Genomic DNA, 16425 nt, shown 5'->3' on the forward strand with positions numbered 1-16425 from the left:
TTAAACCTGGCAGAACTCCAGGGTGGGTAATTACATTCTTTGGGGTGTGTTCTTGCCACACACACAGTCTGTGGATTATTTTGGGAGCCTTCTGTATGAATTGTGCTAGAAAACATGAAAAATATTGTTATTATTATTATTATTTTAAACATCTTTAAAAATAAGGCCTTCCTAAAGCCACAGAGGCACCCTCTCTCAGATCGCGTTTTTGCCAATTGTTTAGCTGTCAGCAGTCTGTTCTCAGATCATAAATTTGATGGTCCCCCCCTTGCATTGCTTTACACTAGAAACCTAAAATGTTAAAGCCAGAAGAAACCTTGGTGAAACACCCATATTTTGCAGATGGAGACACTAGTCCAAGAAGGGAAGGAACTTGCCAATACCACTGTCACAGGTAATAGGAGGTAGAGGAGAGAAAGGGCCTCCCCAGACCTGACACCGGTCCTTTCTCTTCTTTACCCCAGCCCCTGCTGTCAAATGGAGTTACCGAGTGTCAGAACCAGAAGGGCCTGTAGCCATCACCACATCTAATCTTGTCATTTAATAGATGCGGAAACAGCCTTGTAGAGGAAATGGACTTGGCCTCTAGATTGACACTGGGCATGAGAAGTAGTTGGACTCTTGTCTCTGGGCTTCTGCTGGTACTCTGTGGCCTGTCAGTCAGATCAAGCTCAGAGGCACTAGTCTTACCCTACCCCTTTTTTCCCTAAGCTTGCAATAAGGTACACCTAATATATATATGTATTTTTCCATATTTCAGGGATGTCACTATATTCCATATTCCATATATATGGAATATATATATATATATTCCATATTTCTACTTTTCCTTGAAAAAAGAATCCTAGGATCTAGCCACCCTAGGCCTACAATTCCTCATGGTAATAATATGCTGCTATTGAGTCCCTGTGGCCACCTTTAACAGGGAGCAGTCTCTCTAGTTCTGTTTGTCTTCCCCGTTCTCCTCAACTTGGCTCATTTCATTCATTTCCCTGCCTGGCTCAAGGAAGCATTTGCATTTGTAATCTCTGTCCAACACCATTCTCCTTGATTTGCAGTGTCAAAACAAAGCCAAAATAAGTAAATCTTAGACTGTTTTGGCTACATGGTAAGAGGACTCAAAGTATGCCAAAAATATGAGCTGGGATGGGTCATAATTAATTTGAGGAGTAGGTGCCATGCTGTCTCTAGAGCACAATTTGAACAGCATTTAGAGGGCTTTTCCAATGGGATGTCAGCCGCCTGGATTTCCTCCGTTAGATGCTTAACTGCTGGACCTTAATGAGCACCCATCTTCAGATACTCCACTTTAAAATGTGAAAAGTCTTAAAAGATGATCAACTTAATTTTTCTTCAGTGTAATATAATGGGAGGGAGGCTGCAGGGTCCTGGTGCCTAGTCCCTGGCATACCAAATCACTAGTCCCCTTAAGGAAGGTTTGTTAGCCTCAATGCTATTTATATTTGGAACCAGATAATTCTTTTTTGTGGGGCGGATGCTCTGTGAATTGTAGGATGTTTAGTGACATCCCTGGCGTTCACCCATGAGATTCCAGGGGTACGCTTCCATAGTTGTGAGAACCAAAAACATCTCTGAACTTTTTTGCCAAATATCCCCTGGGGGAGAAAATTGCTGCCAGTGAGAACCACTGTCTTAAGCTAATCATCTAGCCACTCTTAAAACTGATACTGGGAATGGCAAATAGGATTGGGGACTCTAAGGAGAGACAGCATGATGAGCTAATAAAGGATGATGTCAAAGGGAAACAAAGCTGTTCGGTAGGTACTTCTAACCTTTGAGGATGAGGAAATGAGAAAATCACCTTCTACCAGTGGTCAATCTTTTCTTTCTCATGCACATGCCTGCTATTCGAACTAGCATACTAAAAATGCCCCATGGCTCACCACGGGCTGCCAGGAATTCAGTGGGTTCCAAATCCTGATGCTGACCTCTTCTAAGTTCCATGTTTCCCAGTATACTCTTCCCAGTTATGCACTGCCGGCTCCAGGCTTACAGAACACGTGGTGTTCTTTCCTGCCTCCAGCCCTTGCTGGGGCTCTTTCCTTGGTTTGCATGTCCTTCCCAGTCCTCAGTTACTGCCTATAATTTCCTCATCCTTCACAACTCAGCTCTTTTGAAGCCTGGCTGGATCCCCACAGACAGACACACTGGTTGCATCCTTCTTTGTTCTCCCACTGTTGTGTTTACATCTTTTAGAGCGCTGGTCATGGTCTTTCTGGATGAAAGTTGTCCAGGTTCATCTGTCTTCTTCTTCTGCCTCATTCACCTGCCTTGATGCAGAGACTGTGTCTGATTCCTCTTCATATCACCCAGCACCTGGCACCCTGTGAGATACAGAATAGGTTCCCCACCAACATTTGAAATGAAGAAAATTATAAAGAAACGTGGCATAAACAAGTTGAACCTAATGTAGTTTGACCTAGATGCCTACACTTGAAATATGTAACTTCTGTATTTAATCAGTGAACACCTATGTATTTAATAGACTGAGGGGAGCTATTGACCATACTTGAGCAGGGCAGTGATGTAGACCTCTGTTTTAGGAAGATCTGCTTGGCTACATGAGTTATAATGACCATGGAAAATTTATCTTTTTAACTCCATTAAAAGTCCCCTCCTACAAAGTATGCAAAACAATTCTTACCTAATACGGGGGGCAGGGGGCCTTGAGGCTTCGCTTGTGAAGGGCCTAAAGAACTTCCTCTAAAAGGTGACTGCGAGGTGTAAAGCCTTTAGTGACAGCCTGATAATTATTATTACCAGGCACAAAGCTTAAGGAACCTAAAAGATCCCCAGGTACTATTCAAAATAGTAAGATACCAAAAATGCAAATGGAGAAATTAAAAGATGGAATCATTAAATCACTGACTCTTAATGTTGGCTGAGACCTTAGAAGTGATCTTTCCTGATTCTGTTCTCTCATCTTCCTATGCTGATGCTGATTCTACCTTTAGAAGGTTCCCACCCAGTGCTTGCTGCTGTTAGAGCCTAAGAATTAAGAGCTGGGGCCTGATGGTGGTGTTTACTGTGTTTAAATGACCAATCTATTTCATTAGCAGTGAAAACTTTGGGTGAATTTTTAGACCTCTGCTTCTTTATCTATAAAATGGGCATGAGGCTACTTACACAGGTATTGTACAAGTAAATGATGCAGATGCATTGCCTAGCATGTTACCTGGCACATCCAAAATAGTGAATAAACATTAGCCTTAAAAATTATTTTAGCTAATTAATTAATATAACTGAAAGTGCATAGGAAATCACAAAGCATTTGACCTCCAGGTTGTTCCTATTTTGGGGCTTCATTGTATGTGGTCAGATATTTTTTTACAAATTCCAGTCCTTGTAGCTGTCACTCAAGTCCACATGATATACAGTCTTGGTGAGGGAAGTAAAGAGCCTCTGGATAAAATGGCCTATTCATACGGCAAAGCAAAATGGAGACCAAAGTCTATTATTTCTTTCTTACTAAAGACAAGGTTGACTTTCCTTTTCCCGGATCATCTCCTGTTGGACCGGAGACCTGGCCAGGGCGGTAAGTCAACTGGTAATGGCCATAGCACTCAAGTGTGTAGGCTGTACTATACATCTTAGTAGGTCTGTGTCTTTATGACTTAATCCCAGAAGCCTTATCTTTTTCATCTGTAAAACAGGGCTCATGGCCACTTTGCAGGATTGGAGTGAAGATAGATGGATAAAAAACTGTAAAGTTCCTTCAAAAACTGTATTCTGTGGCTGCTAGTGGCTGCTGCTTTGCATTTAACACTGTTCTCCCAAACACAGTTGATCTCTCTACAGGTTATTTCAGCAGAAACCCTGGTCCAGGAGAGTCTATGAAGTTCCAGCTTACACCAGACACGACCAGCATCCAGAGAGAACTGAAAGAAGCTTGAATCCTCTCACTAGAATCCCTGCAAAATGACTCATGTAATTGCTCTGTGTAAGTATCCTTAGTCTTTATTGTACACCCACACGATTCTGATGCTATAGACTCCTGTGGAATGCAGGGAAAGGGAGAAAGGGGCCCATTTTAAATGCCTAGGATTGAAAAGAGACCACCATTTCACTTGTAAAGGTAGACAGGGACTATCAAATATCTGGTCAAAATACCTGCCAATCACTCCAGATCCTCCCTTGTTTGTCTATCTGTCATTCCTTCCATTAGGAGAGAGAAAGCCTTTTTTTTCCCCTTTAAATTTCCTAGGAGGGATTTCTAGGGTCTTTCCCTCAGGAATTAGTTGTAGGAATAATTGGGCCAGTGGAGTGCAGGAGATATATCCAGCGCAGCCCATGGACTCCTAGAAAAAGTGACCTAGATCAAGCAGCTGGTGGATTGAGGACTATTGTGGGGACCCCCTGCCACCTACTGACTTACAGCTGAACCCACATTCCCAGCAGCTTCAGCCTGGGGGCTGGGGGAGGGGGCAGAGAGAGCTCAGAAAGGCGGGGGAGGGTAAAGAGGACTGCGAGGTTGCCCCTTCCAGGACCAAGCGCCACGTGTCACCTCCCCGCCCCCCCAACCTTTCTTCACACACAGAAAGGAGGATAAGGTGAGGACGGAAGGCAGGGGGAATAAGTAGGAAGGTCGGCTGTGGAACTCCAAGCTGGCTCGGTGGGTATTAACATAGAGCTTACTGCCTGTGTGAGTGTGAGGGGGAGAGCGAGAGAGAGCAAGGGAGGGAGAGAGAGGCAGGCTGCGAGGGGAGAGGAGAAGGAGAGGGGGAGCCAGCGCTCCAGCTAGCATGAGGACGGGCTTCTCTTCCCGTGCTCAGTTAATCTGGCTGTCAGTTGGTGTTAACGCTGCAGTTTAAGTGCTCCGATTCCAAGGGAAACAGACAAACCTCACTGAAGGAAGGAAGGAAGCAAGCAAGGAAGGAACAGCAGGAGGAAAAGAACAGGCAGAACAGCGAGAAGAATAAAGGGAAAGGGGGGAGAAACACCAAATCTATGATTGGACCTGGGCTTCTTTTTCGCCAATGCAAAAAGGAATATGCAGCACATTTTTGCCTTCTTCTGCACCGGTTTCCTAGGCGCGGTAGTAGGTGCCAATTTCCCCAACAATATCCAGATCGGTGAGTGAGGGGGCAGCCTGGGGAGGGACTTTCTGGGTCTGGCCAGGGATTTTCTGGGGTGTAGGGGTTGTGTACCCCCTCCCCGATACTGACTGTTGTGCTTGGCTCCCTAAAGCTGTGCTGCAGTAACAGAAGGGAGACTTGGGCTGCCAGCCAGAGGAGGGGGCTTCTCCTGATCGGATGAGGGCAGAGGGGAAGTGTTCGCACACGTACACACATCCCACTCGCACTCCAGGCAAGAGCATGTGAAATGGAGGAACTATCGCTTTGGAGGAAAAAAAAATCAGGCTGAAAGGGGTGGTGGGTGTTTAAGGAGTTAACTGTATTGCTTGGTAGATGGTGCTTGATTCCATTTTTAATGTAAGTATGTATGGTGTGTGTGTTTTCACGTGTGTGATTATATATTACATATGCACATATATATGTAATTGAAGGAGGCAGTGCTTTCTCTGCTAGGAGACAGAAAAGAGACCCTCTAGAAGAAGGAGTGAGGGGTGCTGGGTATATTGCAGCCACTGAAATAATGCCAGAAGGCCCCCACTCCAAGGCGGGTAGGCTCCCTCTCCTGCTCTGGACTCCTCCAGCTGCCTTCCCTTTGCTGTCTGCCATGCTGCGCTGGTGGTCTCCACTCCCCCGATCCTGGAACTTCCTAGCCTGCCTTTTCTCCGTTCCTTCCTTGCCCCCTCCTCTTAGATTTCCTGTCCACAGAGGTCTACCTTTTACACACACAAGCACACACGCGTACGTACACATGCTCCTTTCTCCTCCTGTTGGCTGTCCGTTATCCTTGTTACTGGGCTCCATCCTCTCAACTTAGAGGCAGGTTGCAACATGCTGCATGCTTTCCTTGTTCCCCATTTCCCCTTCTTAGTTGTTGCACTTCTGAAAGGCCCCGCCACCCTCCCTGTATTTCTGAGGGAACTGACAGATATTGCTACTCCTGATAATCATGAGGGAAAGCAAAACAAACAGGAGCAATAACGCCAACCACAAAGCATGTCCACAAGGGCTTGGGGCTTCCGTGTGACTAGGATTTCAGTGTCGTTTGTGTCCCAGAATGAAGCAAGCTGCTGTGTTTGGAAGCATCTTTGTTGGTTTGGTTTCTAGTCTCTCTTCCCTGGTAGGGAGATAGCTCCACTAGGGAAAGTTCGCATTACTGGGAGTTTGTGCCCTTTTGTGAGTGTGTGTTTGAGGGGGGACATGGTGCAATTGATATTTTGTCAGGCATATGTGTGCTGCAGTACCCATCTCTTTCGGCCTCTCCAACTAGCTGGCGGCTTGGAGTGGTCATGGAGTAACTTGCTTTGTTTCCTGACACCTGTTAAGCTACATCCTGAAGTGTGTATGTATCTGTGTGCTAGTGCCTTACACACAAAACTTCCTGCCTTCAGGGGAGACACTTCCCTTGTAGCCCAGCCTGTAGCCTTCTACTCCCCAACCTCCCACCCCTTCTCTTTCATTCATTGCAGAGGAGGAGAAAGGGGACAGGGCAGTGTTTGGGGTGTGGTCATCTGGGGGGAAGGGGGAGCATCAGAATCAATAATTTTTTTGTTGTTTTTATTCTTTAAAATGGGGGCACATGTACATGTGGAAATCACTGGCTCTTACATGTGGCATTGTTTACATTTGTGCTTATATACTACCTATCCTTTGTGGATGGGATGTGTTTGTCTAGTGTATTTGTATATATAGCAACTGGTATAAATGCATGAGAATGTTTTGTGTATGTGCTGTTTTCTCATGTATCTCTGCAGATTTTTAAAATTATATTTAGCCCTACCTTGGTTGTTTAACTGATAAAGCCATTGCTACTGTTTTCAAAAACAGAGATTGAAGCATTAAATTATAGAACAGAATGCTGAAAATATCATCGCCATCAGGTAGTACTTGATTCTATTCATGTGATCTGTAACAAAAGGCTTGCAATCCATTTATTGGTTCTTAAAAATAAATACCCACTCTACAAGAAGTTAGAAGTGCATTGTGTTTGGACTATGATTACTGTCAGATCTGAGATAAACTTCTATGTAAACATCACTGTAGTTCAGTCTCTAGAAATGGCTGATTTTAATTCACAGAAATGTAATTGATTTACATGTTGACAGTAAATACAAAGGTAAGCCATGAACTCTTGTTTCTCGGAACAGGCACCCTATCAGGCACTTTGCTATACCTTTTACTAGAATAGAACGCTTGTATCCTCTTGAGATTCCTAAGATCCCACATCTTTGAAGCACAAGGTTCCACCATGCAAACACACAATGGCAATCCCTTATGTAACAAGTCATTCCTAGGTAACTGGGATCATGAGTGGTGAAAGAAGCAGCAAAACATTGTTTGCAGAAAAACAAGTGTTTTTAGAGAAAATGAATAATAAACCTTAGGGGCAATAGAATAGTTAGATTGCATGCAGGTCTTGCTAGGCCAAAGACTAAGAAGTGTCCAAGCAAACAGTTATAGTAGTGGAGAAGCCCACAGGGTCCCAAAGCTATATTTCAATCACCCTGCAGCATTGATTAGTACCTAATTCCCATAAAGCTCTCTGGTGAGAGATGGGGTTGATATAAGACAAAGTAGACATGACAAGAGGGTGAGGGGGCTTATGTATATGTTTATATAAGAGAATAGCAGTTCCTAGGTGGTTTGCACAAGGGAGGAGGAAGAGAAATAGCACAAGTCTCCTGTTTTCTCTGACTTTAGCTGAATTGAGGGGTACACAATCAAATGTCTGAGCAAAGTAATAGATATTAGAGGCCCTTGTCACATAAAAGCTCATCTGTAGGAGCTTAAGTGTCAGCATCCAGTTAAGTCTATTTGAACTCTCATCTCTACCGCTCAAGGCTACAGCTAGTGAGTTTGGCATGGGGAGAAGAAGAGGACTCATCTGGGGTGAATTGTGAGGAACTAAAACCTATCTCTAGCCCATATATCATGTTGCATTTTCTTTTCTCCTAGGGGGATTATTTCCAAACCAGCAGTCACAGGAACATGCTGCTTTTAGATTTGCTTTGTCGCAACTCACAGAGCCCCCGAAGCTGCTCCCCCAGATTGATATTGTGAACATCAGTGACAGCTTTGAGATGACCTATAGATGTAAGTAATTGTTTCTATTTCTGAGATGTCTTTCTGCGCTAGACCAATGAAAGGAGGGCCTGTGGGTAGCTGGTGGTGTTGCAAAAATGACTTCAGTTGCCATTCGTCTTCATAAGAGAAAGCCCTCCAAGAAAAATGTCTAGAGGCTTCTGAGTGATTCCAGCAGTTGGCATTTTAGCCCCTGCAATGCTTCATGGAATGGATTTGCTTTTTCACTGTCAGCTAACTTTAAATGCCAGCACGATGGGTGCTTGGGTTGACTGCATCTTCCCTACCTTGCAGAGGTTTTCTGGTCCAGCTGAGAGTTTTGCACATACGAAACTTCTGAGAGACATAGAATTAAGGGTCCTGAGTTTATGAAAATGTGGTCTAAAATGCTTAAGGCATTTCCTATCCACAAGTTAAATGGACAGAATGTAGCTTGATAAGAAAAAATAGTTGAGAAGTTGTATATGTCTGGTTCTTCATTTTCGGAAGTGATCAATAATTATTAAAACTTGGCACCTTGGTCATTTTTAAAATGGCTTGAGAAGATTGATTGTTTAAGACACAGTTTGTAGGATGGTCATTGAGCATCAAACAGAACAAAGGTGGCCTTAAGAAGCAGAAGGGATAGATAGATCTCTGACATCTGAATTGAATGCATTGTAAAATGTGGGCAACGAACACCATTCTGAGTTTTCCTGGCAACTAGGAATGAAAAGGAAGCCTGTGCTCACATGATTGGCATTTTATGACAGATGAAAGCATGAAAATTAATCAGGAAACACATTTTCCCTTCAGGGATTAAGCTCAAGTAAAAATTTATGGCAGGGAAGTGTGAGCTGAATTCACAAGAACAATATGAGACCCCAAACTGGATTGAATTGGCACAATAGTCTTGCTGTGTCACTGTTGACTTGGTGACTTCTGCTGAGCTGTCTGTGATGGAAGGCATGGACCATATTTCCTTTGTGTCTTTCTCATAGTCCCACTGGTGAGTTCCCAGTGATTCGAATAGGCTGTTTTGAAGTCTCAAAATGAGAAGTCAGAATTCTTTCTATCCCTAAGACCACTCCTAAAATAATGTTGACACAAATTCCAAGAACTATAATTATAGCAGATTTCATTTATTGAGAACTTACTGTGCATCAGAACCATGATAAATACTTTATAGTCATTTATAGTCACATTCATTACCATGTATTAAGCATTGACTACAGCCCATGTAATGCACTAATTGCTTTTCATGTCTTAGCTCATTTAATCCTCACAGGAGCTTTGCAGAGTACTAGACATTATCTTCCTTTTATAGATGAGAAAACTGAGGCTACAACAGGTTATATAACTTGCCCGAGGTTACTCAGGAAGCAAATGGTGGTTTTGAGACCCAAAGGCCCATGTTCCTGGATACTGTGATAGATACACTGATTCTTATAGTAACCTAATCAACTAGTGGGATTACCCAAGAAATGAAAGGGAATTTTCAGGGTCTTGTAAGGCAGAGGTCTAATAAAGCACCTAAGGAGAAAAACTTACAGTATTTCAAACTGTAGCTGTGATTTGCACAGGACTGGTCCATTGAATAAATAAAATAGCAATTCTTCATTTTGGTGATGCTGAGGTTGAAAATCTTGTCTACTGCGTTACTCACTACCCTTAAAAAAAGAGCTGAAGTTTAAATGTTGAATTGTAGTTTTATGAAACCATCTTTCTGGGAATCTAGAATAATACTGAGTAGCTATTTTGCTATCAGATAACCTTTCCTTTTTTTTTTTAATATGGCTTTGATCAGAGTCTTTGGAAGGGGCATTTGGGTGTGGGCATCAGTGTATCTGTAAACGTTTGCATGCATATACATGTGCTAATTTATTTCCTGGAGCAGGGCTCCATAGCTTTTGTCATACTTTACAGCTTTTGTATTACTTGCTTAGAGGATCAAGAATAAATAGCTGGTGTGTGTATTCACACATGCTACTGAGAAATGTCTACAGCAGGTCTTGGTTGAAAGAGATGTGAACCGCTCTCCTAGTGTCAAGATGTTGACTGGTACAGTAAGGTAATAAAAGACAAAAGTAGGAGAAAAGGTTCTAAGGCAAAAGGTGGTGCTTCTGTCTTTTTATCTCAGCAACCTAAGATTTACTCTCTAATAGGGTTAATGACTGTTTATTAGGGAGGCGGAAATATGATACAGACAATGTTGTTCATTTTGGTCAATTAACCTGGAGTGGATGAATCTGAGTTCTTGAACTTGATGCTGCCATCCATATACTAGTGTACAGGTTTCCATGAATTCCTGTCTTGTTCGTTTAGTTAATTCTTTAAATGTTTCTTCAAAGGTATAAACTGAAAAAGATATTGGAAATACAGAGATGATAAAATGCCCTTGCTCTCAGGTAACTTACAGTCTAGTGGGAAACATTGTTATGGGGATTATCTGAGAAGCAATAATCTTATTTTGTGCTTAGACCTTGTGTTTCTTTTCTTTAGCTCCCAGATCCCAAAGGGGGTACTGGGCAATTTAGGTGGAGATGGTAGACTGGCTGGAGGAACCTCTGTTAATTTTCATGTGAGGCTAAGAACCCTTTAGGGCTATGTTCGCTGTAGCCCACTGGTTTGGGAAAACTTTACATCTGTCCCAGTTTGAATTGAGTAGAAAATGTCAGTGGGAGCACAGCGGTTTTAGGAAGAATACACTCATTACTGATACATGGAAAACAAGAAAAGCATCTTATTCAGACTTAATTTTCTGTGCTGTGCTTTTTTCAAATCTGAATTAGTAGTTGCCTTAAATTAACTGCCCCATCAGTCTTAGATCTAGAAAATGACTAATATTATTTGTTTTTTTCATAATTTTTGCTGTCATTTGATTTTTTCCTTTGCATTTTGCTATTCATTATCCCTCCACCAGAGGGTGGAGAAGGGAAGGGAGAGGAAGTGTAATGGGAACTGTTCATGCTAGACATGTTAGCAGCCACGGGACTGAAAATGAGAAGAGGCGGTTGTATGGTAGGGAAGGTAGGGAAGGTAGGGAAGATAGAAGAGGACTATGGCTACTGCTACTGGCCAAGGTGAGAGTTTGGTGCCTTCTTTGTGTTCAATCTGTCTTGCTTCCCTTGTCTGCCATTATTAAAGAGTAAAGCCATTGAATCAGCAACCCAACGCCTTGGGATCTCCTCTAAGCACTCTTCCAAGCTTTCAGGGGTAGGGTTTGGGGAGATTGTGCATAGAGAAGATATTTACTGATCAGCTACCCAGATTATCTTGGTGCCTTTGTGGTAAGTGTAAATAAAGGAATAAATGAAATGCTGATTGAGATTATTACCATTAGAGGTCTGAATAGCATAGTTGCAGCTTAATTCTTACCTTTTAATTTATTCATCTATTTATTCATTCATTTGTTCAGCAAATACATACTGAATGCCTACTCATGCCAAACACTGGGACAGATGCTAGGAATATAAGGGCCGGGAAAGAAGGCACAGCCTCTTTCCTTGTAGAGCTAACAGTTTAGCCCAGAGGTTCACAAACTTTAGTGCACATAAAATTCACTCAGGGAGCTTGTTTAAAGCAAGACTCATGATGAACTTTCTACTTCCTGAATCAAGATATTCAAGAGTAGGCCCTGGAGGAATTCTATAGCAGTTATTATGAGATCACACTTTAAGAAACTCTTTAATCTAAAAAGTCTTCCATCCCTTTAGTAAGCGTTTTTGAGCCCTCAACCAAACCTAGGCATGATATAAAGTGCTACAAATGCAGACAACAGTAAGTTGCATTCCCTGCCCTGGAGTACTTTATCCATAGTAAGACTTTTTTTGTTCTGAACAAAGAAAATTAAAATGTAATGTTGCAAGTGCTATAGCAGCAATTTGTATGGAGTATTAAAGATGCCTTGAAGAGTGGAGTTGGTCTCTAGGAGGTGGTGATTTAATTGAGCCTCAAGGATAAATAGGGTTATCTATCTGCAGAAGGGGTCACTAAATATAGCCATCCACAAGCCAGTTCCAGCACAGAGACTGAGTTCTGGGCCCACACACTGTGTACAAACCATGGAATTTCACATTAAAACTTGGACATCTTGTCTTGACTACTATTTTAAAATATTAAAATATCTGGCAACACTAGGGCCCAGGTCTATGTAGCCTCAATTTGCTGAGCTGGAACAGAGTAAACCTCATCTAGATGGCCTCTTTCCCAACAAGCCCATTCTTCTCATTTTCTTTACCTGCTGGCTCTGGCAAGCATTGAGTTTGCAAGCCCTGATTGATAGCACTGCAATGTTGTCTGTTTTGTGTCTTTATAGGTTAGCTTCACCACCAGAATATAAACTGCTGCCAGAAAGACCACGTATATCTATAGTTTAGTGTTGAGAACACTTGGAAATGCCCCTAATACAAATGAATAAATGTCTATAGGAGTCAGGGAATTACAAAGCATAAAAATGTTCAGAGCCTCAATGACAATGGGTGAAATGTAGCAACCCTAACTACAGTGGGATGCCCTCTGTTATGGACCTACTGGGGAAGCCCTGGGTCTTCCCAACAAGACATTAGGGACTGGCAACAGACAGATGGCCTTAGCTCTTGCCTGAGAATGGCTCATCAACTTCCGAGTTGCAACACAGATTCGTTTTTCTTGACCTACACAATGCTTTTTCATATTTGACATAAAAATCCAGATTTCTGGCATCTTTAAAAAAAAACTTAGGGCATTAAGCAACCCTGGACCTACATCCCTGTTCAACTTCTATTGTCTAGAGCTGAGAAGTGCTGCCCTTTTTAAATACATAAACTCTCAAGTTAACCAAAGTTTCCATTACTTCCTGTCTGATTGCTAGAGTAACCGAATTATGTTGTTTGGGCAGGCCCGTTAGTAGGCCAATCTGCTCACACCTGATTTATATTGTCAGCATTCATCATTTTATTATTTTGTTCTAATAATATCTATTATTTACCCTGTCAAAAATAATAATAAAAGACACCAAAGATGTATAACTCCTACCCTCAAAAAATTAGTCTGTATATAGTAATGAAGAGAATGGTGGCTGATGGTGGGATAAACAAGGATTATTTTGAAGACCTACTATGTGCCAAATACTTTACATATGTTGTCTTAAGTTTTTGTAACAATCTTGAAAGGTTATTATCACCATTTTGTTGATGATGGCACTGAGACTGAGAGAGATTGTGTCTTTATATTATGCAAAAAATAAAAACCTAAGCTAGTATTTAAAGCCAGATTGTGGGGCTCCAAAACTCAATAAGCTTTCTCCCTTTAAAGATCTATGACTATGGCCAGGGGCAGTGGCTCATGCTTGTAATCCCAGCACTTTGGGAGGCCAAGGCGGGCAGATCATGAGGTCAGGAGATGGAGACCTTCCTGGCTAATACAGTGAAACCCCGTCTCTACTGAAAATACAAAAACTTAGCCGGGCACGGTGGCACACACCTGTAGTCCCAGCTGCTCGGGAGGCTGAGGCAGGAGAATTGCTTGAACTCAGGAGGCAGAGGTTGCAGTGAGCCAAGATCGCACCACTGCACTCCAGCCTGGCAACAGAACGAGACACTGTCTCAAAAAAAAGAAAAATCTATGAATACATGGACAGATAAAAGTACCATAGCAGTGAAATTGCCCAACAGTAGAAGTGTCACAGTGGAATTTATGATTCAAGCTTGAGAGCTAAGTCTTCCAAGGCAGAAGATATGACTGTGGATGATGAAAACTTCTTGGGGAAGGTGGAACTTTAGCAGGCATTAAAGGGTGGAGCAGATTTTGGTTGTGGAGTGGGAGGAGGGTATTTTGAGTGGGTAAAGTCACAATATTCCTCCTCGCCTCCCCTCACCACTGCTGCATATGCTTGTTACCATGTGGTGGAGAGTTGGGAGTTTGCCTCCTGCACCACACTATGTTCTCAGCTCCATGGCAGATGTCTACAGTTCTCTGGTTAATGTTACAGTCTGATGTTGGCTCCTCCATCTTCACCCGTGTCCTTACATTAAGGCACACAAGTGTTGACATTTGTCTATGATTGACTCTTGGCTCTTATTATAATATTGATAATCAGCAGCTTTTATGGAGAGAAAAATCCTTGTAAACATTTCTTTCCCTGACTAGTATGAAGATCCTGCTGGGATGAGTGAGCTTACTGCTCTCCTCTCAGACACTCAGGATAAAGTGATCATATAGCACATTTGGAAAACTGGTAAGATTCATGAATTTGTTCATTCATTCATCCAAAACCCTTTTATTTTCACCTTCTATGGGGATATGCAGTGTCACTGCCCCATTCCATACCTTTGCAGACAGCATTAGTTGATTACAGATTTTTTCCCACTGAATCTCAACATGGCCTCAACTTGGTGACAGCTGATGCAAGAGATGAAATCCATTTTTCATTACAAGGCATTGCACTAGAAATTGAGAAAAATAAAATGCATTAGGCATTGATTTTCCTCTTAAGGGGCTCAGGTTCTTATAAAGGAAGTAGGAATAAACCAAATCTGCCTCTCTTTCTCTCTCTCTCTCTCTCTTTCTCTCTGTCTCTGTCTCCCTCTTACATACACACACACACATACACATACACACACATTCAGAAGAAGGAAGGAAAACCTTTAGTTGGAGGGATTTAGGTTTCATAAAGCAAGGACATTTGAGTTGAATTTGGAAAGATAGGTACGATGTAGATGGGAAAATATATATGTATATATTTGTACACACACACATGCACACACACACACACACACACACCTGCCTGTAATGGCAGGTTTGATGTAGTAAATAGTACACTGAGGTGAGATTTGAAGATATGGATTCAAATGCTGGGCTACCTTCTTGAATCATTTAGGTGTAACCTTGGAGAAACATCCCCTCCCCCGAACTTATTTATAAAGTGAAGTTCATGGTCTCTGAGAGTCCTTCTGGGGCTGCATTTCTATGCTGGCAGCATATGGAAAACACCAGGGATATATGATTAATTGAAATTCTCTACCTTTGGCTAGCGAGAGGGTCCCTAAACAAGCTAAGAGTCTAAAAGCTCTAGACTTCCCTTCCAACAAGTTGCACATCCAGGGTGCATTCTGTATGCAAATGCTGAAGCATTAAGCCTACTTTGGGGCCTCAGATGAATTCATTCAATATTTAACAAATATTTATGGAGTGCTTACTATTGTGAACAAAACTGGAAAGCAGCCCTGTGCTCATGCAGCTCACCAGCTAATAAAGGAGGCTGCCATTAGATGGTCACACGAATGAGTGTATCATTATAGGTTGTAATAAACAATCTGAAAGAAAGGGCCATGATTCCATGAAAGCATATTCAAAGGAACCAGCTCTGTGCAGGAGGATGAATAGGTGCTTGAGCTGAGGACTGAAGGCTTTGGTGATGCAGTGATGGGAACAAGAGGAGTGTTTGAGAAGCTTCCTGGGCAGAGGCCTGGCCAGGCCTTGTAGACTCTGTTATGGATTTTGATCTTTAGCTCTAAGACTAAAGAGCCCATGGAAGAGTTTTAAGCAGAGACATGCCATGGTTAGATTTCTGTTTTCTCATCAAAAATCAGATGCTTGATAGTACTTTGCCAAATTCACGTTTCCTGAAGATGTTTGGCTTGTGTTTCAATGGCCTTGTTTCTTTACTCCCATCTCCAGTTTGGGATGGAGTCTGGCAGATGGGCAGGAGGACGGGGACAGAGGCCAGGGAAAGGGAAGCTGATGACTTGGTTTAGGGGTGCATTGTCATCGTATGTGGCTCTGTGTGCCCATGGGCATTCCTGGAGATTGGAGGCTGATCCAGTGCAGTGCCTGGAGAAGTGATGAGGCTGTGTGGAGAAAGGGATTCATTCAGAGTCCTCATTTATTTTAACAAGGAAGACATACATAGCACTGAAGCTCAGCCTCTGTTCCAACCAGACAACTCAGTGGTCTTCAAATTCACACTGCCATTTCCTTCACTTGCACTTACAAACTGCTCCTTCCATACTGCTCTGTTGAAATTCTGTCCTGGTCAGCTCTAGCTCTTATTTTACCTTCTTTATTAAGCCTTTTTTCTCTTTCATATTCACATGGTCTTCTGCCCCTCAGCCCTTTTTACCATCCCCCTAGCAATGGTCACGCATATCCCCAGGTTTTACTCAGCTGAACACTTGTCTTACCTGCGCAACTGGACTAAGCAATGTGAGGTCAATGACTTTGTTTACTTTAGCTTCCCATCACAGTCACCACCACAGAATAGTGTTCAGTGATGCTAGATGCATGAATGAAT

General features: G+C 42.4%; 1 protein-coding gene across 3 annotated transcripts in view; it reads left to right on the forward strand.

Moving 5' to 3' along the window:
- The first annotated feature begins 4541 nt into the window (after positions 1–4541).
- Positions 4542–16425, forward strand: part of GRIA1 (glutamate ionotropic receptor AMPA type subunit 1) — a 321543-nt gene continuing 309659 nt past the window's right edge. The window contains exons 1-2 of one of the 3 annotated variants that reach the window (XM_031666559.1): positions 4542–5093; positions 8049–8186. In XM_031666559.1, the coding sequence (XP_031522419.1) occupies positions 5012–5093; positions 8049–8186 (220 nt within the window). In that variant the 5' untranslated portion in view covers positions 4542–5011. The remainder of the gene's footprint in view (positions 5094–8048; positions 8187–16425) is intronic. The other 2 variants (XM_021939888.2, XM_031666558.1) reach the window with 2 other exon arrangements.

The sequence above is a fragment of the Papio anubis genome, chromosome 5 (assembly GCF_008728515.1).
Source record: "Papio anubis isolate 15944 chromosome 5, Panubis1.0, whole genome shotgun sequence".
Classification (NCBI taxonomy): domain Eukaryota; kingdom Metazoa; phylum Chordata; class Mammalia; order Primates; family Cercopithecidae; genus Papio; species Papio anubis.